Source organism: Pholcus phalangioides, unplaced genomic scaffold, assembly GCF_987345545.1.
Source record: "Pholcus phalangioides strain wild (caught in Gottingen) unplaced genomic scaffold, Ppha-v1.0 ptg000003l_1, whole genome shotgun sequence".
In the NCBI taxonomy this organism is placed as follows: Eukaryota; Metazoa; Arthropoda; class Arachnida; order Araneae; family Pholcidae; genus Pholcus; species Pholcus phalangioides.
The window spans coordinates 39227056-39252826 of NW_028301596.1; the positions used below are offsets into that span (position 1 = coordinate 39227056).

The 25771-nt window shown below is 34.7% G+C and overlaps 1 protein-coding gene across 1 annotated transcript in view; it reads right to left on the reverse strand.

Annotated features, from left to right (window-relative positions):
- Window positions 1-8404: 8404 nt before the first annotated feature.
- Window positions 8405-25771, reverse strand: part of LOC149088522 (zonadhesin-like) — a 135314-nt gene continuing 117947 nt past the window's right edge. The window contains 7 exon segments of the mRNA XM_089252083.1: window positions 8405-8676; window positions 11708-11884; window positions 12707-12883; window positions 14632-14805; window positions 16575-16748; window positions 17337-17510; window positions 19362-19538. Coding sequence (XP_089108209.1) covers window positions 8495-8676; window positions 11708-11884; window positions 12707-12883; window positions 14632-14805; window positions 16575-16748; window positions 17337-17510; window positions 19362-19538 — 1235 coding nt within the window. The 3' untranslated portion in view covers window positions 8405-8494.

A 25771-nucleotide genomic window follows, 5' to 3' on the forward strand; every position in this document is an offset into this window, starting at 1 on the left:
TATGATATGATTGCAACGACTGCTTGTAAAGTAGAGTTTACAGCTCTCGTGAAATACGGACTCTGAATTGTCGTGAACTCGATGTGACTGGATTCCAGCACACAATCTGGGGTCTACCATCCCCCTATTCAAGCTGACCTGTTGACACGTGACCCCTCGCAGGAGGGCGCCATACAAAAGGGACATTGTCTCTTAACTACAGCTTCTTCCCCCATATTGTGTGTCCACGCGGAGGGGCTTCGCGTGTCTGATATCTGGACTAAGGCAGATATATTTTGTATTAGGACACGCCGAAGCCCTGCGATGTTTATGCATGTACTACTGTAATTATTAATATATATATTGTACTTTTCTATCTCGCTATTTCGTTGAGATGTGACAAATTTGAGTTTTCAAGTTTGTCGTAAAAATTTCTTGAGGTCCTCTTGACGAAACTGAAAACTGACTCAATACCCAATTCTTTATGTAGATCTGACGATTTGAAAAATTTAGGAGCTCCAGAGATTTTTCTGAGTATCTTATTTTGAAATATTTGCATTTGGTATATGTTTCCCTTGGTGGCATATACCCATGCAGGAGCTGCATACAGAAGTGCTGGTCTAATAACTTTCGTATAGATCATAAGCTTGTTTCTTAAGCTGAGCTTGGATCTTGGATAGCAAAATTTCATGATTTGATTCAGTGTGTGATGGTTGCAGATTAAATTCTATTCACTGTATGATTTCTGAAATTGAGTCTGTTATCGAATGTTATTCCCAGATATTTTATTTCACGAGATGGCAAAATATTATGATTAATTATCGTTAATGATGTGTTAATAGGTTCTTTCTTCCATAAACAAGAACACGAAACAACCACAACTCTGATAAGATAAGCCCGTCAGGGCCATAAATACACTCACATAAGACACATTTCTGCATGCTCCAATTCGTTAAAAATGAATGTGTACAAGAGAGTGAGAGAGAGATTCCTGTACGGTTAAATGGTAATAGATGCTTTACAGTGCTTATATTGACACAATAGATGGCATTGGGGTCGCTCAAGTATTACGTAAGCAAATTTTTAGCCATTTTTGACCCCCCCCCCCCGCTTGTCAGCAAAATTTCGTTATCACTGCCCCCTACCTGCTAACGCATATTGGAGGGATCAGAAACGTACAAGGAAGACGAACATAGGGGGCTCGTGCGATCTCCCCCCCCCCCCCCAGACAAAAAAAAATATATTTTTTTACTTCAAAAAATATTTCTAAAATAAATTAAAATTTCGGAAGAAAATACCTTTATATATTATTATAATCAATTTCTGTAAATTTCAATGCTATTTGAAGGGTAAGAACCCAAAATTTCTCTTCAAAAAATTCATTGCTACCCATCCTTTAAGCCATGTATGGTAAACCCTTCACCCCCAGAACCAAATGCGGCCCTGAGGGTTATTTGATGTGGCTTGCCCCCAAAGCGTATTAGAAACTTAATACGCTTTGCTTGCCCCCTCAAACCTAATTTTGTAGAAATGAACTAACCGGCACATTTACAAATCGCTTAAATTACCCGTGGCACAATTCCAGAGCATTTAAGTGACCCGTGATTTTCAGATAACTGAAGTAGGCCTCAAAGATCACTTTCACATTCAAAGATCACCTAAGTAACCAGCAACACAGTTACAGAACACTTAAACGATCCGTGGCTCATTTAGAGATCCCTTGAGTGACATGTGGCACAGTTTTAGAGAACTTAACCGGCCCCACAGTGTGGTTCTACATCGCTCAAATTACCCACGAAACATTCCCAGATTACTTAAGTGATCCGTGGTATAATTACGGATCACTTAAGCGGCCCGGAAACATTTCCAGAGCACACTTGAAGGATCCGTGAAACATTTAGAGATCATTAAAGTGGCTCTGTAGGGGACTTATCCATAGGTAGAATGTTAGTTTTTGGCGGACCAAATAAGATGCCATTAAGAATATTTTATATCTTCATAAAGTGAAGTGAGTGGTTGGTGACGCGTTCATGATGATGAGTTCATGAGTGGTTGATGACGTAAGCATCATCCAAACCCCTCCCCCCTTGTCATCAAAAGTCAGCAAATCGGAAACCCCCTCTCCCGCCATCGGTACTGACGCAATACTTGAATGACACCATTCTTGTTTGTTACTAGCCCTTTTAACTCTTTTCCATTATATTCTGCCACGCGGAAGGTTCAGAAAATAACAATTTTTTCCCCATCTAACTGGAAAACAGCAATTGTTAAAATTATACCAAAAGCTGGCCAAGATTTGCACTTTCCAAGCAATTGGAGACCCATCTCATTGCTTAGTAATTTTGGAAAATTGTTCGAGAGAGTTGTGGTAACACGTATCAACACTTACGAAAAATCTCATCCAACAATTGGGCCCGAACAATATGGATTTAGAAACGGTCATTCTACAACCACACAGTTATCAAGAGTTATAGAAACACTCCAAGAAGCTAGAATTTATCATGATACAGCTGCAGTTGCACTGTTGGATTTAAGTAAGTCATTTGACAAAGTGTGGCATGAGGGGTTGCTCTATAAAATGATTAGAATGGCCCTACCCTTTAGCATAATTAAAATTGTACGTCATTATCTCGCAGCAAGAACTTTTTATGTAAAAATCAATGACACAATATCTACAACTAGACGAATTAGATCATCTATAGTGCAAGGCAGTGTTATAGGACCTTGCCTCCACAATTATCACATGAATGATTTTCCAGTGGCAATTAAGGGTATTACTGCGCTGTACGCAGACGATTCAATGATAATTTGTACAGATAGAAAACCACAGAAGGCATTAAGTAATTTACAAGAATTAATTGATCAAGTCGAAACATGGTGCGAAAACAGCAGAGTTAAACTTAATGCAGACAAGACAGTATTTATGTGGATCACAGGAAAATTAGATTTACCCCGAGATGCCGGAATAGTGGTTCAGGGGAAATTCATTGAACCTGCTTTAAGTACTAAATACTTGGGAATAATAATTGACAAACGATTGACATTTGTGCAGCAACGCAATTATGTAATACAAAGAGCAGACGTAGCAAAACAAACTTTAAAACGCATACTTGCAAGCAGATCAACATTGACAATCAAGAACAAATTAAATGTATACAAAATGGCTATCACTTTTATATGCTGCACCAGTGTGGCTCTACTCGAGCAATCAACACATGGTTAAATTAGAACAATATGAAAACAAAACAGTAAGAGCTATGCTGGGAGCCAATTGGTTCATCAGGAATAGAAGTATAAGAAACGATATAGGAATGCCCACCATACACGCCTTTGCTCATAAGCTGGCTAATAATCTCTTCCAAACTCTTGAACAGTCAGAATACCAACATCTTAGGGAAATATCCACTTACCCAAAAGATCAGATATCAGCTTTTTCCAGACCCAAAAACTTTCTGGTTATGAAAAGACCGGAGGTACCGGGATTGTGAAAAATGCATATAAGCAACTATATATAGTGTAAATAATTAGACCAACTGCAAAATATCAAATTTTGTGGATAATATATATTTAATCAAATAATCATAATTAACTGCATTTAATAAGATATAATCGCATTTATTTATATGATATATAGTTGACGCTAAAAATAAGAGTAGGTAATATATACATTATGATGAATGATTAGTGTTAAAAGAATAGCATTAATTATAACTTAATGACGTCCTAACAGGCTAATGAAGTAACATTCTGTCACTGCCCTGTTGAGTGACTTTCTGCTTTTTATTTCCTTTCCTGCCTGCTTAAGATTTCTTTCCCCCTAGATTAATAACCAAATATGGGTAATATTAAACTCTAAGTAGTTTAAAAATAAAACATATACAACCATGGCGAAAATCGCACTACTAGTCCAGGATGGCTAAGAAATGACTCAAGGGTATGCTCTGCTTGCCAATATGCACAGGCCACTATGTCATATTTAGGATTTAGGATTCAGAAAATAAATTGAATTTATTTCTTTCTCAAGTGCCATCTATATTTTCTAGAAACGACTATAAAAGACGTAACAACAAGGACGGAAATTTCGTTTCTGTGCGTGTGGGGATGCGAAAAATTATTCGAAAATTCAGCGATTTAAAGGATTAAAGCGTATTACTTCTATTATTAGCGCAAAGATAATTTTTTGTATTGTCGGCTCTCTGGCACGATTTCCTATTTATTTTTAAAAATTATTCGTGAACGAAATAACTAAATAAAGATGTACTCACGTCGTGGGTACTTTATATCAATCAGGCACTCTGGTGGTGTGTTTTGTGCGTACAAACTTCCGAAGAAGCAGAAGAGCACTGCGACCAAAACTGTCTTCTTGCCAATCATCTCGTCGGTTTCGATCTTGCGAATTGGAAGTGTTTGAAACAATCGAAATCGGACATGTTATATATACTTACAGCGATCTATATGTAAGACGCAGTAATCCATTTCACCTGCTTGAACGGAAAACAATGGAAGCTATACAAACACAAAATCTATTCGGAGAATCGGAATTTAGCTCTCCAACTATTGCTGAACAAATAATTATGCGACACCTATCAATCAATGAGCATTCCGGGTGTAAAATATGTCATTCGATACCTAAAAATATATACGATATGATTGATCCGTGACATTTAATCACAATTCTGTAGCATTATTCCATTTTATTCATATGAAGGTGGATTAAACCTTCTTAAGCTAATAGCGGTTTTCGAACAATATTGTCCCCGTTCGGAACATGTCCTTCGTGTGCGGCAATTTTTCTATTCCAAGGATCCCGTAACCATATACAACACTGACGTTTTTCACTACTACATACGGTTACCTCATTCAATGCTATTTGTTACTGACGGAACTTCCGAGGACTTACGTGTGTTCTTGTAGTGTCATGTTCAAACGCACGTTTCACCGCTACACAGCTTGCTGCATACCATGTAAATTTGAAAAATGCAACCAATAAGCGCATGGTCATATATTTTACATTCGGGCAAAAGTAACCGACACATTTATTAGCTACATTTCTCAAATTTTATAAAAAAAACTTCTATGAAATTTTTATAATGTAATCCCGGCCTTAGGCGTACTTTTGCAGTCTTCTTTAAAAATTGCGTTACTTATGGGATGATTGAACATTTTCCCATGTTTTGCAGTTGCATTTCGACTTGAAAAAAAAAATAAATACACATTTTGATGTGGAAAAGTTAAATTTTCGTAGCGCCATCGAATGAACTTGCATATAAATCCAATGGTTTTTTCGGTCAACACGTGTTTAAATCGTTTGCTGTGACTTTGCTCAATATAATTATACTCAAAGAAAATCAGCATTTACACATCTCTCTTTTAAAACAAAGTGAAGGATGATGTTACGAAACAGAAGATTTTGTTTACTCATTTCACTTCAGGAACAGGAGGCTTATGTTACGTATTTTATATATATATATATATATATTAAAAGCCTCCATCCATTCGTTCTCCGGATTCATCTCCTAATATTGAATAAGAGTCAATTTCAGAACATTGGAAAATTTCAAGTCTTTGCGCTGTTGGTGGTTGTTGTCATGTTCATCACCGCGTCAGCTCAAGAAGGTAACGTATATTAAAACAAATTTGTTTCATTAATTCAATTAATATTATTATTACAATTTCTTCTTTATTATTTTTGGAAATTTCATTTAATTACAGCGGGAAAAAACACGCTATTTCAAGTTATACAACGTGGATCTGTCTCATATTACTTTTAAAAGATCATATCTTCTTGAGCATGAAAATTAATGTCTCCGTATTGTCTTTTAATATTCAGCTGCATAAATTCATATAGTTTAGGTTGTTTTAAATTAAAGTACATCAAAGAAATTTTCCACAACTTTGATTAAGCATTTTTTGAGGGAAAATCAGGCAGATGGGTAACTTGAAGTTCAAGAGGGGGGGGGGGGGAATCGAAATACCTATATAGCGTCCATCAAAAAAAAAACCCTATTTATTTCTATGTTTCTTCAATTGACATTTGTTTCTTTCATGTGTCGCGCAGGAAGTCGCTATATTGGTTAACTTGGACCCAGTTCCACAAAGAAAACCCGGGCAGCATCGGGTATTATAGCTAGTATATATATATAAAGAGTGTCCTATATGTAGAAGTGCTAATGAAGCATTTATCTCGTTAACCGTACGTCGAATATATGTATATATACTATATATATTGTTGAATTTTTGCCTTCCAGTTCAAATAATTGTGTTGTGTTTTCATATAAAAAATGATATTTTAACAGACTTATTGGTACCGGGTGATTTTTCAACGTCTTTTCAGTATTTTGTTTTAAATTTGAATCATACCTCTGCATATATATATATATATATACTGAAAAGACGTTGAAAAATCACCCGGTACCAGTTTTCATAGTGAAAATACAGTGCGTCACAAAATAAAGGAAAATCTGAATTTTTATACGGTCCCTCTATCTTCCAGTTAGAAAGTTGCTGCCCTCTATCTCCTGAGGCCAACAGAAAAAGATTACACGTTGGCAAGTGCATTATTCGCCAAGATATTTTATAATAAGATATAAGACTTTTTTTCCCCTCCTATTTTTGAATTCCAATATCTCCACTTAGAAACTTTGAATTTCTTTTGTTAGCCTCAGGAGAGACAGGGCACAAACTTTTTAATTGAAAGTTAGATTACAGGGGAGACGTATAAAAATGTATATTTTTTTTAGTGTGCTGCACACTGTATTTTCCCTCTCAAAACTGGTATAGGGTGATTTTTGAACGTCTATTGAGCATTTTTCAAATTGAAATCCTACCTCTACGACTTACGTTTGATGAAATAAAGGCCGCCTTATATATATAGCACTTACAGGGCACCCTGTACAGTAAAAAAAAAAGCCATTATACCGATTTATTTCATCAAAATTTTATTTTACTTTAGAAAATATATCTTTTCAGTTTTATTTCAATGCAAAATATACAGCTACACAGGCTGCCCTAAATTGTTTGGACCGCAGATATCTGTGCAACTTTTGACTTTCGCGAAACATACTTTCAGTTACAAAAAGTTTTCAAATGACGTGAAGTTTCTTAAAAATTGTTTGAGGGGCCCTTATGCATAGAAAAGTAAAGAAATTCAGATTTTATACAGTCCCCGTATGAAAAAACTTTCAACTATAGAAATATAAACCCCGCTTCGAAAAGTCACTTTATAAAGTCAATAATATTTTTGAGTGCAATGTTTATCGACATATACAAAATATGTAAAATCACTCACTATGTTTTGACAACTGTTTGGCAAGTTTTCATTTACTCAAAAGTTGCCATTTTTAGGGACTGTGCACAAAATAGAATTATAGCAATTATATTTAAATTTTTTTATTCACGATAAATACAATTTTTTTACACGTACTTTAACATAATTACATAATTTTTACTTCTTGGAATTTGATTTACGTTTCGAAAATTGCGAACCACACCCTCCATAATTGGCGATAAAACTTTAAAGTCGAATATCTCTGTTGAGATTGCATTTAAAAATATGAGTTTTTTTGTAAATCACGTGTAAAAGCTAAATTTACATTTAAATAATTGGAATTTTTTACCACACATAGTCTACATAAAAAGCAATTTTTTCAATTTTTTTATGTATACGACCTCTTGGTAAACTTTATACATTTCGGGTTTCAGTACTCCATTTGAGAACTTTACGTAACTGATAGGTATGTCAGGGTCGGAACTAGAGGGTGGCAGAGGGAGCAATTGTCCTGGCTGGCAAGCTTTAGTTGGGAACAAAGAACACCATTATAAAATTATCGAATTTCAATCAAATTATTGGGGGCGGCAAAATCATGTTTGCCCCGGGTAGCAAAACTCCTAGTTGCCCTGGGTATATTTCTAACGTCGAGGTTGCAGAGATATCCGCTGTACAACCAATTTGTGACAGCTTGTGTAGTGCATACTTTTTAGGAGAAATATGGTCTTCGTATATTAGACCCATTATTATACACGCTTTTCACCCGTTACAGGTTTTCCTACGTGTATCTTTGAACGTTCCATTAAGTACCCTGTGAACTGTACGCTTACTACTACTAGTACTAAACCAGACATGCACCTCGTCCATATTCCTCTGTGGAACTCCTAACGAATTGATACATATTGGAATGTGTGTGTGTGTAGTGAACCTTTCGTGAAGTGTGATGATTGACTAGTATACCGTGTTTGTAGGCCTGTTGCTCTCTGCGGCGAGACATTCTTTAACTGGGAGATCGGCTCACATTTGTGCCTCGATGTTGGGAACCACAGAAAACCAATTTCAGCCGACCACCACTGTGGCGACGGTGGGGTAGGGTACGTGTACTGCAGATCGGGAACTACTGTCTTAGAAAATCGAAAGAATGGACTTTGCTTTTCAAACAGAAATGGTTTTATTAAGTCTAAATTTTATAAATTCGAAAATTATACAGAGAAACTGCTCGAATTTTTGTGAGATTCCTGAGTGAAATCAGCCATATGACAGCGGACATAGTGCTCCAGGAATACATATTCTAGTCATTTCATCTCTGTAGTAGCCTTTCCTGCAGTCGCAACCCTTGCGGCAGGCGAAGGAAGCACAATTGCCTTTTGTGAAACAGTCGTTGCATGGGTTCACGCATGTAGAATAAACCTCGTTTACAGGGCAATTAGCTGTTGAAAAATAAACGAAACAATAATGTATTATCTACATTTGTTGAATCGCCAATTAGAATCGAATAAATAAGTTATTAATTGACAATTGCAAAATTTTTATAGCATTCAGTAAGATATTGTTGGTTTATCACAATCTAATTCTTAGTTGATCAAGACATTCACGGAAGTGATTCCAGAAATTAAACCAAATTTATATAAGAAATTGGTGAAAATTTCTGCATTAAAACCTGAATGTCAGCGATCGACTGTTTGTCTTTCCATTCCCTGAGACAACCTAGGAGCCATGCTATATCTGAGGATACTGACCGTATCATTTGGTGAAACGTTGGATGGAAATGTAAAATGACGCGTAAAGACGAGTTCACACAGGACGCATTATACGAGTTTGAGCTGTGAAAAACCGGTTTTGGAGTGTTGGCCGTGCAAAATCGACCATGAAACTGGCCGACGCTGTACTAGCCACACCTGAAAACCGGTATGATTTTATGGGGTTATTTGGATTAAACTAATCTTTATTGATTAATTTTAACATTTAAGGTTAGGGGGTTGGCCGTGAAGAGAGGAGGGAAAGGGTTCAAACTCGATTCACGTGGGTTCACAATTAACCATGGGCGGCTCGTAATGAAGGCGCGAAAGCGTGCACCCCCGAGGAGAATTTCTAGGCATAAGTTTGACGCGTTAAGTTATCTGAATGTTAATTGAATTTCTCAAAACTGATACATATCCCGTGGACTTTATTACTGTTAGATTGAAAAATATTCTGAAGCGAAATGCAGTTTCCATTTGCGGGAGAATTATATGGAACTTGTAGCAAGGGATTCAATTTAGCACAAGTTCAGTTCATATTTTCGGACATTTATTGACATTTGTGGATTTTCGAGTTCTTCCCCCCTCCACCGAGAACATTCGACCACGAGTCGCCATTGCTATTAATTCAGAAATAAACAAATCCAGTTTCGGTTATATGTGAAATTACACACAAAGCTCTGAGTTGACGAATGTAATAACACGTTGAAAATCTGATGATGTTCCAAGATTATCCAAATGAAAATGGAACGTGAATAATAACTTGAACTCATATATCTCCTTCAAACTTTTCGAATAACAAGGAACGTCCATAAAAGTAGTTTTCAAGTCGGGGTTCGCGCGGACCCCTTGGGGGTTCTTGGAGAGGCTTCAGAAGGCCTGTGAGATTCGATGAGAAAATAATTATTTTTTTGTTCTTTCATCATTGTGTGGTGAATATTATTTAGTAAATGGGACACTAAAGCTTTCATCTCTTATTGGCAAAGAGTGTTACTGGTTTTATTGAACTAAGTCAGGGTCACCATTGTCACCAAGGGTCAGTGGAACGGAAAAGGTCAAGAACCCCCTTTTCTATATCCCTCATTTGATGAAGAGGACTTGTAAAAGAAACTCTGAGGTGTGATCGAACTTAATCCTTTGCGGTTCTGATGTTTTTTCTGTACTTCTGGTGCAATTCGTTGTTCATAGTGCCTCCCACGTAACGAGGAAGGACCTCGGAACTAGTAATTGGGTTTACTGTATAGTTTATGAGTTTTACGAAGAAGCCGAATTCACAGGGGCCTTACCGTGATCGTAAGGGGGTGGTTGTAACAATGAAGTACCGGTTTTTCGTGATTTAGATTCCACCACGACACAGGACCGCAAAAGATAAATAAGCATGGATGCAAACTTTGAAAAAGTTGTTCAATTATTCAATCAATTCTTCGCTCACACAGAAACACCGAGAGCTCTTTTGTGTTCAAGTAAGCGTAGTGGTTGGTACCCGCCACAGAGTAAGAATAATATCTATATAATATTTATATCTTTAGTCTATGGTACCCGCGATCAATGGGTTGAAGATGTCGCACTTGTCAAACGTGATTTTTCGGACTCTTTACTGGAATTCTTGAATAAACACAATAACTTATTCAAAATATACGCTAGAACAAAAGGGTCACAACATACAATCGGTATCGCTGGATCACAGTAGAAAAGGTCGTATTAGCAAGCATTAGAAAATGTTTCGAATGTCTTTCCTCCACGCATTGAACTGTATAAGAAAGATCGGATACTCGTATGATTAGCCTTCACATTCATGGATCTCAAGACTCCGAAAAAGTAGCAAATGGTGACGAAAACGAATATTTTTCTTTTAATCATCCTATCGATATTATCTCTGAAATGTCAAACTTCCGCTTTTCAAGTGCTGGAAAGTGCTTTAGAAGAAATCGATGTGTCTAAATATATACAGGCTCGGAATATTGAAACGCAATACGTGTTCAAAATGTGCTCAGTGTTTTTGTTATTAAATGATAACAATACGGTGTTAATGCCGAAAATGTGCATATCGTTGAAAAAGAAAAAAAAAAAACCAGTCGATATGAGATTGGGTACGCGATAACCTTCAGGGTTGTAAACCTATGAGCCATTGAATTAAGCTACTTACGTACCTTTAAAAGGAGAAACGGTATTTCAAGAGCCTTTTGAGCATCAGTCATCGTCATAGACGCAGACCAGTTTTTCTTGTAGTTAAACACATCAATAAATTTTTATTTTATAGAATTATTCTAGAAAAAAAAATTGATACCAAACGGCATCTTCGCCAACCTTCGCGTTCGCGCTGTATATTAGAGAAGGTGGTCGTAATAAGATGGCTTTTCAAAGAGTGTATACATTTAAATCTCGATATAATTATATCCTGCGGACCAAGAAAAATATCCTTGTAGAGATGGTTATCTTTTACACCGAGAGGTGATGTCGCGTAGGTAGCATTAACATCAAGCATCACCAAATTTATATAATGTTATTTCTTCTCAATAGGCATTGTTTGTACCGCGACAGCGAATGCCTTACTACTTATTTATTTGCGGCAAAACATTCTAATTCGTTAATTGACACCCTGCTGTAGCATAAAGGAAATAAATTATGTATGGAAAAATTACATATATATGTTACATGAATTTAACATTCATAAATCATTATGAGTTAGATTCCTATTACATTAACGAGCACAATTATTCACCTGGTGCACACTGGTTAGGTTCAACGCATATCCCGTCATCATTCCGTACGAAACCTTTCTTACAGAAGCATCCTACCTCGCATTCCAATGTGCATAAAATCACTTTTCCGTAGTTCTCGCAAGTTTCTGGACAAGCTGATCCGCAACTAAGGTACTCTTCATTCTTTGGACATTGATCTGTAATCCGACAAATATTGCGATATTGTAGAAATACTATACAGGGTGTCTTGCATGTCTTGATTCGGCTTTTATCTAGTTTTGTAATTTGGAAAATGCTTAAAATGTGTTCATAAATCACTCTGTACAAATTTAGAGAGTGAAAATAGAGTGTATCTTAAGGAAAAAGAGGCAAAGCGCCCACCAGTAAGCCCCAACGAAAGTGGCGACGAGCAAGGGAAAAGAAGCCAAAAGCCCAGTAGCAGCATAAGAAGCCCACGAAGAGCCCAAGAGCCCACAGCATGCCCTATATTATTATTATTTCCTTCTTCTCCTTCTTATTATTATTTTCTAATTTTTTTTTCTATTATTATTATTTTTCTACGTTCTTCTTCTCTTCCTGCTCCCACGCTTACACGGTCGGACTGCCAGATGGAGTTTTTCCGGCACGATCGCACGTTCCGGGGTTACCGAAATTATATCGCTCATGCGGCAGCGCATAGCCACGCTCGGTTCGTTTACTATTGTTTAATGTAGTGTGTCAAAATATTGGGGGAAAACATCACAAATGAGGGAAAGAAGCGCTGTCTCTTAGTTTATGTTGTTCTTCCCCAACTTTTCTCAGACTTTGAATTCAAATATCTCAGCGAATTTTTTATTTTATGACACACTCTATTTTCATTTTCAAAACTGGCCCAGGGTGCTAGATGAACACGTTTTGAGCATTTCTTAAATTGGAATCATACCTCTCCGATGAACGGTTGATGAGATAAAAACCGAATAAGGGGTATACGGGAAGATCTGCGTGATTTTTAATTATATTCATAACATATATCAACTCACCATAAACACACTGCTCAGGTTTCACACATTTCCCGTCATCATTCCGTATGAGACCATCCTTGCAAAAGCATCCTTCCTTACAGACCTTTATGCAAGCGATTTTTGTATTGTAATTTTTGCACGTTAGAGGACAGGCTGTTCCACAGTCCAGGTATCTTTCATTGGCTGGACATTGCCCTGAAAATCCATGAAAGAAGATCTTAATTTTTTCCAATTAGATTTATTTATTTTCCATTTTATCAACAGAAAATCCAGTTACAGTTGGAAAGGGGAGGAAGCAAATCGCACGAAAAATAATGCAAGAAAACAAACGAACACTTGAAAATGACATAAAATAAATTATTAAAAATAAACAATACATCCGATGGACTAATAACAAAATAAAAAATGAATGAAACTACCAATGAAATGTACAAAAATAAAGAAATGCAGTAGAACTTGGTTAATTCGAATTTGAATAATTCAAAACTTTACGAACTCCCCTTGAGTTTTCTGTCTAATTTAACGTTGAAATTTCTTGTTTAATTCAGTGAATAATTTGGCATTTAAAGTACACCTTTTGTATTTTAAGCACTTATTTTTTGCATTTTGAAGTACATATTCCCATATATTTAGAGCATATTTGCATATTTTTAGATCATATTTTGCCACTTTTTAGTGCATATAATCCAGGCTCTAATGTACATAAACAGTATCTATGATTCCAAAGTGAATAAATAAATAAAATCAGCAAGTAAAATAAAAATAAAACAAAAGAAAATTAAATGAATAAAAAGCAAGCTTTTAAAGAAACAAAAAAAAACCCGAAAAATCATAAATTCATAGATTAGATTCAAATACTTCTCGAACGAAAATGATCATAGGACTAAATATTCATTGAAAAATATTTCTAAAGCTGATTAGTCATCACAAAGCTGAATACTGTTGAAAATCGTTCGCAAAGTCAAGTAATGAGTGAAAATAGTTCACATAGCTAAATATTCCCTAAAAGTCGTTCACAAAGGCCGCTTGACACTTGTGTGGTTTAGGGAGATGGCCTCTCCTTTCATTGTGCAAGGTCTGTGTTTGAATCCTAATTTGGCCATGGGTGTCTACTAATACTAACACATTCCCTGCACAAGTCACACGAATCTTTTGGGAATACGCGATGATCACGTTATTAAAAAAAATTTAATACTGCGTTCGACAAAAAGCTGAACATAACTTGAAAAATATTCCCCCAAAGGTAAATATCTTTAGAAAAAAACATAACCACAAAGCTGAATATTAATTGAAAAAAAAAAGTGATCGAAAACCCCTGAATATATCAATTAGAGGGGAAAAAATTGAAAAGTCGATATTAATTGGAAAAAAAATCATCTGAAAGCTGTTTTAAAAAAATTATAAAAAATTAAATACTTAAAAAAAAGAATTATCGTTAAGCTATTCATCAATAGAATAAACAACATTGAAAAACTGAATATAACACGAAAAATTATCGCGTGTTTGAATAATGCTCGGAAATCACTACTACGTGAAAAATAGCAATTGAAAATGCTGAACATTGATAAATACATTGCGTTTTGAGAGCACGTAACGCACGAGAAAAATTCATTTGATATACAAAGAACACTGTGATCAAGTCTAAAGTTGGAGCCAATCCGGACTGTACCATTACTTAAGTGTATCTTATAAGAGATTCGCTAATAGATAATGAAAATAGTAATGGTATCGCGAAGTCAAAGAAATTTTTTGAAAAATATGTCGCTTACTATGAAAAAAAAATACATGATGAATTTCATCTATAAATTACTTGTAAAAATAATTTCGAAAGCCGAAAAAATTAAATTTCTTGTGTTTTCACAGATTGCAATTATTATTATTTTTTGAGCATTTCTGAAATTGGAATTATACCTCTCCGATGAACGGTTGATGTATCAACTCACCAGGACATTCATCAGGTTTCACACATTTCCCTTCAGCATTCCGTACGAGACCATCCTTGCAAAAGCATCCTTCCTTACAGACCTTTATGCAAGCGATTTTTGTATTGTAATTTTCGCACGTTAGAGGACAGGCTGTTCCACATGCCAGGTATGTTTCATTGACTGGACATTGACCTGAAAATCCGTGAAAGAAGCTCTTAATTTTTTCTAATTAGATTTATATATTTTCCTTTCCATCAACAGAAAATCCAGTTACAGTTGGAAAAGGAAGGAAGCAAATCACACAAAAAATAACAGAAGAAAACAAATGAATATACTTGAAAATGACAAAGTAAATGATTAAAAATAAACAACACATCCGATGGACTAATAAAAAAATAAAAAATGAATGAAACTAATAATGAAATGGACAAAAAAAAAAAGAAATGCATTAGAATTTGGTTAATTCGAATTTGAATAATTCAAACCTTTACGAGTTCCTCTTGAGTTTTCTGTCTAATTTAATATTGACATTTCTTGTTTAATTCGATTTTTAAGTTTCTTGTGTAATTCAGTGAATATTTTGGCAATTTAAGCGCACCTTTTCTATTTTAAGCTCTTATTTTTGCATTTTGAAGTGTATATTTTAGAGCATATTTTGCCACTTTATTAGAACATATAATCCGGGCTCTAATTCTAATGTACTCAGGCAGTATCCATGATTCAAAAGTGAATAAATAAATGAAATAAGGAAGTAAAATAAAAATAAAACAATTAAATGAAAATTAAATGAAATAAATCCCAAACTTTTAAAGTCACAAAAAAAGAAAAAAAATCATAGATTCAGAGAGTCAGATACTACTCGAAGAAAAATCATCACAGACTGAATATTTATTCAAAAATACAAAAGTTCTAAAGCTGAATATTGTTGAAAATCGTTCGAAAAGTCGAGTAATGAGTGAAAATAGTTCACATAGCTAAATATTCCCTAAAAGTCGTTCACAAAGGCCGCTTGGCAGTCGTCATGTTTAAGGAGCTTGACTCTTCTTTCACTGTGCAGGTCTGCGTTTGAGTCCTGATTTGGGCATGGCTGTCTGAGTTCTAACACTAACAAATTCCCTGCACAAATCACACAGATCTCTTTGAAATACGTGATTATCACGTTATTAAAAAAAAGTTTAACACTGCGTTAAACAAAGCTGAACATAACTTGAAAAATAATCACCAAAAGCTAAATATCTTTTGAAAGAAACATAACCCCAAAGCTGAATATGAATTGAAAAAAAAGTGATCGAAAACATATTGATTGGAAAAAAAAATCATCTGAAAGCTTATTATTGCTATAAAAAATTATAAAAATGAAATACTTAAAAAAATTATCGTTAAGCTCTACATCAATAGAATAAACAACATTGCAAAACTGAATATAACACGAAATATTATCGCCTGTCTGAATAGTGTTCGAAAATCACTACTACCAGAAACAGAGCACTTGAAAATACTGAACATTGATAAATTTAATTTGTTTGGGGAGCACGGAACGCACGCGAGAAAAATTCATTTGATATACAAAGAACACAGTGATCGAGTCCAACGTTTGAGCCAATTCGAACTGTACCGTAACTTAAGCGTATCTTATAAGTGATTCGCTAATAGGTAATGAAAATAATTATGGTATCGCGAAGCTTAAGAAATTGTTTGAAAATAAATATGCCACTTTCTATGAAAAAAAGTACACAATGAATTTCATCTATAAACCACTTGTAACAATTATTTCAAAAGCCGAAAAAATAAAATTTCTTGTGTTTTAACAGATTGCAATTATTATTTTTTTTGAGCGTTTCTTAAATTGAAATCGTACCTCTACGATGAACTCTCCGTTGATGAGATAAAAACCGAATAAGGGTAAACGGGAAGATCTGCGTGATTTTTAATTATATTCATAACTTATAAAATCAACTCACCACCACACTGCTCAGGTTTCACACATTTCCCGTCATCATTCCGTATAAGACCATCCTTGCAAAAGCATCCGTCCTTACAGACCTTTATGCAAGTGATTTTTGTATTGTAATTTTTGCACGTTAGAGGACAGGATGTTCCACAGTCCAAGTATCTTTCATTGGCTGGACATGGCGCTGAAAAACCATGAAAGAAGTTCTTAATTTTTCTAATTAGATTTATTTATTTTCCTTTCTATCAACAGAAAATCCACTTACTCAAAAGTTGTATTGAATTCTCGATTTTTGAAATATTGAGTTCGCTTAGAGATAAGAAGCCCAGAAAATTGAATATGAAGTAATTAACCGGACCTGCTTTTGAGTTGGATATCCCTGCAATATAACATTGATTTCAACTTTTTATTTACATCTCAAGCTCGGAAATGAAAATGTCTCCTAATTGTCTTTTAATATTCAACTATGTACATTCGTGTAGTTTAGTTTGTTTTAAAATTAATTATGGGCCCGTAAAGTACATCGAAGAAATTCCACAGCTTTAACTAAGCATTATGAAACCTGAAACAAGCAGATGGATAACTTGAAGTTTGAGGGGTGGGAAAACAATTGAAATACCTTTGGTCCATTTTTTTCAGGCTAACTTTGCAGTGAAAAGGAAGTTAGAGAATGTATTCCTAGAGAACGGTTGATGAGATAAAAACACCGAATAAAAGGGTATACGGGAAGATCTGTGATTTTTAAGTACACTCATAATTTATATCAACTCACCAGGACACTCCTCAGGTTTCACACATTTCCCGTCATCATTCCGTACGAAACCAGGATTGCAAAAGCATCCAGCATTACAGTCCAGTGTGCAAGCGAATTTTGTATTGTAATTTTGGCACGTTTGAGGACAGGATGTTCCACAGTCCAAGTATCTTTCATTGGCTGGACATCGCTCTGAAAATCCATGAAAAGCTTTTAATTTCTTTAATTAGATTTATTTATCGTCCATTCTATCAACAGCAAATCTAGTTACAGTTGGAAAGGGGAGGAACCAAATCGCACAAAAAATAATGCAATAAAACAAAAGAACACTTGAAAATGACAGAAAGTAAATTATTAAAATTAAACAATACATCCGATGCACTAATAAAAAAATAAAAAATGAATGAAACTAATAATGAAATGGACAAAAAAAGAAAGAAATGCAGTAGAACTTGGTTAATTCAAATTTGAATAATTCAAAACTTTACGAACTCCCCTTGAGTTTTCTGTCTAATTTAATATTGACATTTCTTGTTTAATTCGATTTTTAAGTTTCTTATGTAATTCAGTGCATATTTGCATATTTTTAGAGCATATTTTGCCACTTTTTTTAGTGCATGTAATCCGGGCTCTAGTTATAATGTACTCCGGCACTATCTATGATTTAAAAGTGAATAAATAAATGAAACCAGCAAGTAAAATAAAAATAGAACTAATAAACAAAATAAAACCAATAAATAAAAATTAGATGGAAATAAATCCCAAGCTGTTAAAGTCACAACAAAAGAAAAAAATCATAGATTCAATAGATTGAAGTACGAAGAAAAATCATCATAGGACTTAATATACAGTATAATGAAAAATAGTTCTAAAGCTGAATGTTATTACAAAGCCGAATATTGTTGAAAATCGTTCGCAAAGTCGAATAATGAGTGAAAATAGTTCACGTAGCTGAATATTCCCAAAAAGTCGATCACAAAGCCCTCTTGGCAGTCGTGTGGTTTAGGGAGCTGGCATCTCCTTTCACTGTAAAGGCCTGCGTTTGAATCCTGATTTGGGCATGGGTGTCTATTGACACTAACAAATTCCCTGCACAAATCACACAGATCTCTTTGGAATACGTGATGGTCACGTTATTAAAAAAAGTTTAATATTGCGTTCAAGAAAGCTGAACATTACTTGAAAATAACGTGTCTTGATATAGGCACATCTTTTTTTTCTTCTCCACACAGAACAAGAGACCTACAACGGCATATTACTTAATCGAACTTTATTCACAAATTGAAGTATAGATGGAATCACTTGACACATAATACTTAGTATGCGTTATAAATAGAGCCCGGATTATATGCAAATGCTGCATTTGCATATTTTGGCCTTTTTTTAGCATTAATGCAGATAAATGAATGAAATAAAAGAATTTTCAGTATAAGTGAATATTTTTGAAGGTTTATTTAAGATCAAAAGTTTTATAATTTTAAAAATACTCAATTTTTTTTTATATAATATTTTTCAAATAAATGTTGTTCATAATATGATTCATAACAACATGTTTTTTTTTCCCGCAGGTGAAATTTAATGAATTAATATGTATTTATAATATATTTCGCGAATATTAACCGCTTTGTTGTAAGACTATTTCTAGAGATATGTCAAAGTGTTAAATGTTTTTTTAGAAATAGTGTCGAAATTCTTTTGTTACTTTCGTTACTGAGAAGCTACAACAAACTTTCGGAAATATGAAAATTTTGTTGGCCTCAGAAGATGCAGTGAAACAACTTTCTAAATGGAAGCCCACTGCACTATATGCTGAGAACAGCATAAGAAATAATATTTTTTTATTTTATGACACATTGCATTTTCATTCTCGAAACTCGTACAGGGTGATACATGAACACGTTTTGAGCATTTCTTAAATTAAAAATCTTACCTCTCGGATGAACGGTCGATGAGATAAAAACTGAATAAAGGTATACGGGAAGATCTGTGTAATTTAATTATATTCATAACATATAATTATATTCATAACATATATCAACTCACCAGAAACACAATGCTCAGGTTTCACACATTTCCCGTCATCCTTCCGTATGAGACCGTCGTTGCAAAAGCATCCTTCCTTACAGACCTTTATGCAAGCGATTTTAGTATTGTAATTTTCGCACGTTAGAGGACAGGATGTTCCACAGTCCAAGTATCTTTCATTGGCTGAACATACCGCTGAAAAACCATGAAAGAAGTTCTTAATTTTTCTAATTAGATTTATTTATTTTCCTTTCTATCAACAGAAAATACAGTTACAGTTGGAAAGGGGAGGAAGCAAATCGCACAAAAAATAATACAAGAAAACAAAAGAACACTTGAAAATGACTTAAAATAAATGATTAAAACTAACATCTGATAGGCTCCATCCATCACAGAGCTGAATATTGTTGAAAATCGTTCGAAAAGTCGAGTAATGAGTGAAAATAGTTCACATAGCTAAATATTCCCGAGAAGTCGTTCACAAAGGCCGCTTGACAGTAGTATGGTTTAGGAGAGCTGGCCTCTCATTTCCTTGTGCAGGTCTGCGTTTGAATCCTGATTTGGGCATGGGTGTCTACTAACACTAACAAATTCTCTGCACAAATCACACAGATCTCTTTGAATACGTGATTATCACGTTATTAAAAAAAAAAGTTTAATACTGCGTTAAACAAAGCTGAACATAACTTGCAAAATAATCACCCAATGGTAAATATCTTTTGAAAGAAACATAACCACAAATCTGAATATTAATTGATAAAAAAAAGTGATCGAAAACGGAACATATCTATTGGGGGAAAAAATTGCTAAGTTGATATTGATTGTGAAAAAAAAAATCATCTGAAAGCGCTTTAAAAAATTATAAAAAATAAAATACTTAAAAAAAATTATCGTCAAGCATCAATAGAATAAACTTTGCAAAAATGAATGTAACACGAAAAATTATCGCGCGTCCGAATAGTGTTCGAAAATCATTACTACAAGAAAAAGGGCACACGAATACGGTGAAAAGATAGAAAATACTGAACATTGATAAATACATTGTGTTTGGGGGGCACGGAACGCACGGGAAAAATTCATTTGGTATACAAAGAACACAGAGATCAAGTCCAACGTTGGCGCCAATTCGGACTGTACCGTGACTTATGTGTATCTTATAAGTGATTCGCTAAGAGATAATGTAAATAATTATTGTATCGCAAAAAAAGTTGTTTAAAAGAAACATGTCGCTTTCTCTCTATGAAAAAAAATATATAATGAATTTCATCTATAAACTACTTTTAACAATTATTTCAAAAGCCGAAAAAATGAAATTTCTTGTATTTTCACAGATTTCAATTATTATTATTACCTATTATTTGTATTTATTTTTTACTTTTTGATGAAAATGCTTGCACATATAATCTAATATTCTATATATTGAACTATTTCCATTGTAATTCATGTGGGAATCGGTACAAAATTTTAAATTTTAAAAATGAAACTTTCCAAAATTTACCAATATTTTATGTCATGAATTTTTGTATTTGACTTTGCCTTTACTTCCACACAGAAAAAGGATTTGGATCTGTAACCAGTCTTAAATTTACTATATTCACCTCTTGCAACAATCGCTTCACCTAGAACCACGGCAATAACAGCAAAGGTATAGGCTGCTCGTATATGACTCGTCATATTTCCATACATATTATACTTGTTACTATGTGACTATAACCTTCAATACTTCTATCACAGAAATAAATAAGGAATAGCTGGCAATTCAAATTTCCAACGTTGATGTCGTAACTAGGATGATATTGTTCTCGTATAATGAAATATCCTCAATTCTATTCTTTTCTCGCAATTACACAAGGCTTATATATATATGTAAGCCGTATATTATTTTATTATTTATTAAAATCTACTTTAGGTTTTTCTCATGTATCAGCTGTGCTAATGAGAAATGAGGAAAGGAAAATGCATTAAAAATGAAAAGGAAAAGACAATGCTCTGAAAATTGAGCAAAAGATCGTGAGAGACAAGAGACGCGAACTTTAGATCATCTATTTTTCCCTTGCATTCCCAGCTGTCACAGAAACTATGATTACGTCATATTAACACGATAAATTAAGAGAAAATTCACTTATATATGGAAAGAAAAATGTCACAAAGTGTCACTTGAGGAAATGCAAGTCTTTCTGATGATAACGATTTCCAGAAATGTAAATGCAATAAAATTTACTCGAGAATTATGAAGATTGATCACATAAAATGTTAATGAAAGCTGTATAAATTTGCGTGGCTCAGATTTTTAAAAACCCGAATTTGGTGCTTTGCACTATGCACTGATGTATGTTCAATGTTAATGCCAAAGCCTGAAGTTGGCCAATTCACGAACTGGCCAGTTGACCCGGTGGATGTCCGAAATTCGGGCTTTCGCCGGCCCCTACCTATTGATACTTATACATCCCTTTATATAGATCCCTATGATTCGGATGATATCTACGTTGGCGTATTTTTTTGTGATGATTTTGTCTATTTATCATAGTCATAGCTAAAAACAATCACCATTGTTAGCTAAGGCAAAACTGATCGAAGGAATCTGAATATCAATATCCTAGTGCAAGGTTTTCCCACTGGTGTTCCGTGGAGCCTTAGGTTTCCGTGAGATATTTTTTTGGGGTTTCCGCGAAATCAAAAGTGACGGAACCCCAAAAATCCCGGAACCCTGATTTTTCCTGAATTTTTTCTTGTTACTGTTTCACCTGAAGCAATTTTTATAACAAGACTTCCTCGGAATTAGTATTCCCGAAACTCAAGACCTTATATGCAGGTTATATGAGGGTGTTCCCGAAAAGATGCGGAACTTTTATATTGCTTCTTTGCATTCTGTGGCTTCCCACCTCTCTTCTTTCGGATGTCCAATTGAGCTTCATGATGTCGGATTCTTATCGCTATCTGAATAGCAAATCCTAAATAGCAGTCATGAAACAGAGGAAAGGCAAAGCTTCACTTTCTAACTTGCCTAAGGTCACTTTTTCCACTCTACAGATACTTTACCACAAATGGAACCCCGCTTATACGACGTTCAAGAGGCCACGTCAAAACGTTGTATATGGGTGAAAATCGTACAACTGGAACTTCGCTGAAAATGACCCCTCCCCACCCACCCACCCCATAGACCTAAAACAAAATATCACAAGAATTCAATGATTTTAATTGCATTTTGTTTGTTATATAATAATAATTCTTTAGAATATAATTACCCCCAACATTAAATTTTTCAAAATAATATTATAAATTACTTAAATAGCTGTAATTCGCATTACACCACCGTTGCTTAACTCTTGAGTATTCTTATATATATTGATCTTCTGAATATTTGGAAGGAAAAAAACGTAATTTTTCACTTTTGCGTCGATACATTGGTTAAGAGGCTTTTGTTGCCATTGCAACGTGTTATGAGGTTCCCTCGTAGCTTCCTCTTGACTGCGAAGTTAACCTGAAACGGACTATAGCTCTTTAAAAGTTGCCTATTATTTCATATATATCCCCGTTCGTTTTCCATTATTAGAGTTTATGACCGGGCCTTCCCCTCAGGAAAAGAATCCTACCAGGCCGCGATCTTCCAAAGGTTGAGAACCACTGCCTTAGATAACATCTATTAGCTGAAATGGTAAATATAATAATGTGTATAGAATTCATAAATTAATACCATACAATTAGATTGATGTTAATATTTATGGAGATAATAATCTATAAATGACGTTTCTCCCAATAGCGTAAATCATCTTAGTGTGCGCCAGGTTTAGGGTACTGGCTATTGGTGGAGTCGTTTTCTTTGCTGAATGAATGGATTTCTCTGCTAAAATCACGGTATTTCGTTTCATCCGTATTTTTTTTAGCATTATTAAAGATTGGGGAATTGCAAAATGAAACAAAATTATAATATAAAATAGTGCAATGTTCGACACAGAAAATTTTTATATATTTTTTTCTAAATTGATGAAATTGTCGTCACAAACAATTGCTTTGTGACACATCGTTTGAAATCATTATGATATGAATTTTCGTTTAATCTATCTATCTATCTATCTATATCTATATCTATATATATATATAAAATTGATTTTCTGTGTGTCTGTGTGTGTGTGTATGTTCTCTATACAAATCTACAATTTTCGATCGATCGTCGCCAAATTTTGCATATATACCAAATGGGACCCGACTTGAACGATAGGCTACTTCAAAATTTCGTCAGACCAGGACAAATGCCCCAAATGGGCAAAAAACTGTCCGGCAACAATGGTTTTTGGGCCTCAACAATCACTTTCCGAACGTTTACTTTGGTTACCGTGGTTCCCTAGCAATGCGTTTCAGACGTGTATATGCCTTTACAACGGTTTGTCACTTCTTTAATCCTGTTAGTATATGTATAATATTTATGCCTTTATAATGGTTTGCCACATTTTCAATATACTCTCAGTAATGAAGCTTTTTGAATAGACGTCATAATCATCATCAGCATCGCTTTGAGAGTCAGGAAAAGGGTGATCCTCATAGAAATCAGTGCTAAAATTGTCGATTTTACTGTAGAAATGCGGAAATTAGTGGGATTTTCCGCCCCATCAATAATTTTAAAAATTGTATTGAATTCTCGATTTTTGAAATATTCAGTTCGCTTAGCCCAGGAGATTAAATATGAAGTAATTAGCCAAGCCTATACTTTTGAGTTGGATATTCGAGCAATATCATTCATTTCATTTATATCTTCTCAAGTATTAAAATTAATGTCTCCATATTGTCTCTTTTGATATTTATTTGCATAAATTCATGTGGGTTAGGATATTTTAAAATTAGTTATGAGCCCATGAGAAGTGCATCGAAGAAATTCCACAGCTTTAACTAAGGATTTTTGGAAGCTGGAACAGACAGATGGATAACTTGAAGTTCAGGGGGGGGGGGGAATCGAAATTCCTAGCGCCCCTTAAAAAAAGAAAAATATATATTCATTTCTACGTTTCTGTGTAAATCTAGATTTGTTTATTTCATGAATCGCGCAGGTCGCCATATTGGTTAACTTGGACACGGTTTGTATGTCCCTCAAGAAAAAGAGAGGGAGATATCACGTAATCCAAAAAAGCCTCATTGAAGAAAACCCGGGCAGCGCCGGGTATTATAGCTAGTCACTTCTATAAAGTCACTGAAATGAAGAGTAATAAAAAAAAATTCGTTTTTCACCTCCTTAAAATAAAAACTATTTATTTTTTAACAGCACTAAATCCAAACACTCGCGTAGCATATGGAGTATTTATCGTTCGAAACTTGTTTGGTGTGAGTTTTTTCCCCCTGCAATCAACCTTCAGATTCAGTTTCTCAATGTTTAGAGTGTCCCCAAACACATTTTCCCTAATATCTCTCTCATTTTTATGCTTATGGCGATGAAATTTTATTTTTGGAGCAAATGCAATGCGATAAATCAGATAAAATGGAAAAAAATAAGCGTTTTACATTGAAGATTTTGAACAATAATGAACATGTAGATGATCCCTTGTCAAGACGAATTGCACTTAGTCGAGTAAAAAATCACAAACCATAATTTTTGGTGTGAAATCTGCTTCATTCTACAACTTTTAGCACCCAAGATATCGCCATTGTTACGTTATATGTTGTGCGTACTGTACATAGTCAGTCAGTGTAAATTAGCGTGTATTTAATCTTGTTATCTTTGGTATATATATTTCATTAATATTTCATTTTTCTCTTAGTTAATCTTGATTATATCATGCTCAATGTTTTCTGATGTATTATACAAATACAAATACAACACCACAACAGGCAAATTGCCCAACGAGGTGGCTGACTTAAGAACATCATGGATCCCCGAGCCCCTACCTACTACTGCTACACCACACATGCACCCCGCCCGCCCGCGGAACTCCCAACGAATCGGTACATGCGGGAATGTGCGTGTACGTGTAGTGAAACCTGATGTGAAGTTTTCTTTTGTTTCTCTGTAATGCTTGTTATGTGTAGTGCTGCCATCTGCCACCAGTTTTTCTAACTATGAGTTAAGTGTTATGATTGAATGATTTATCGTTGTAGGACTGTTGCTCTCTGTGTCGAGACTTTTTAACGGTGAGATCGGCTCGCATTTGCGCCTTGAAGTTGGGAACCACAGAAAACCAACTTCAGCCGACCACCACTGTGAGGTTCGAACCCGGATCCTCGCATCGCGAGTCCGTCACTATAACCACTCGACCACCACAGCGGCAATATTGTTTCTATAGAATGTATATAATAGTGCATAGTTAATTAGTGTAAATTAGCGTGTGCTTAATCTTTTATTTATTATTTTTAGCTTTATTTATATTAGCTTTATATTTAGCTTTATTTCATTATTATTTCATTTTCCTCTTACGTTAATCCTGATTGTATCGTGCTCAATG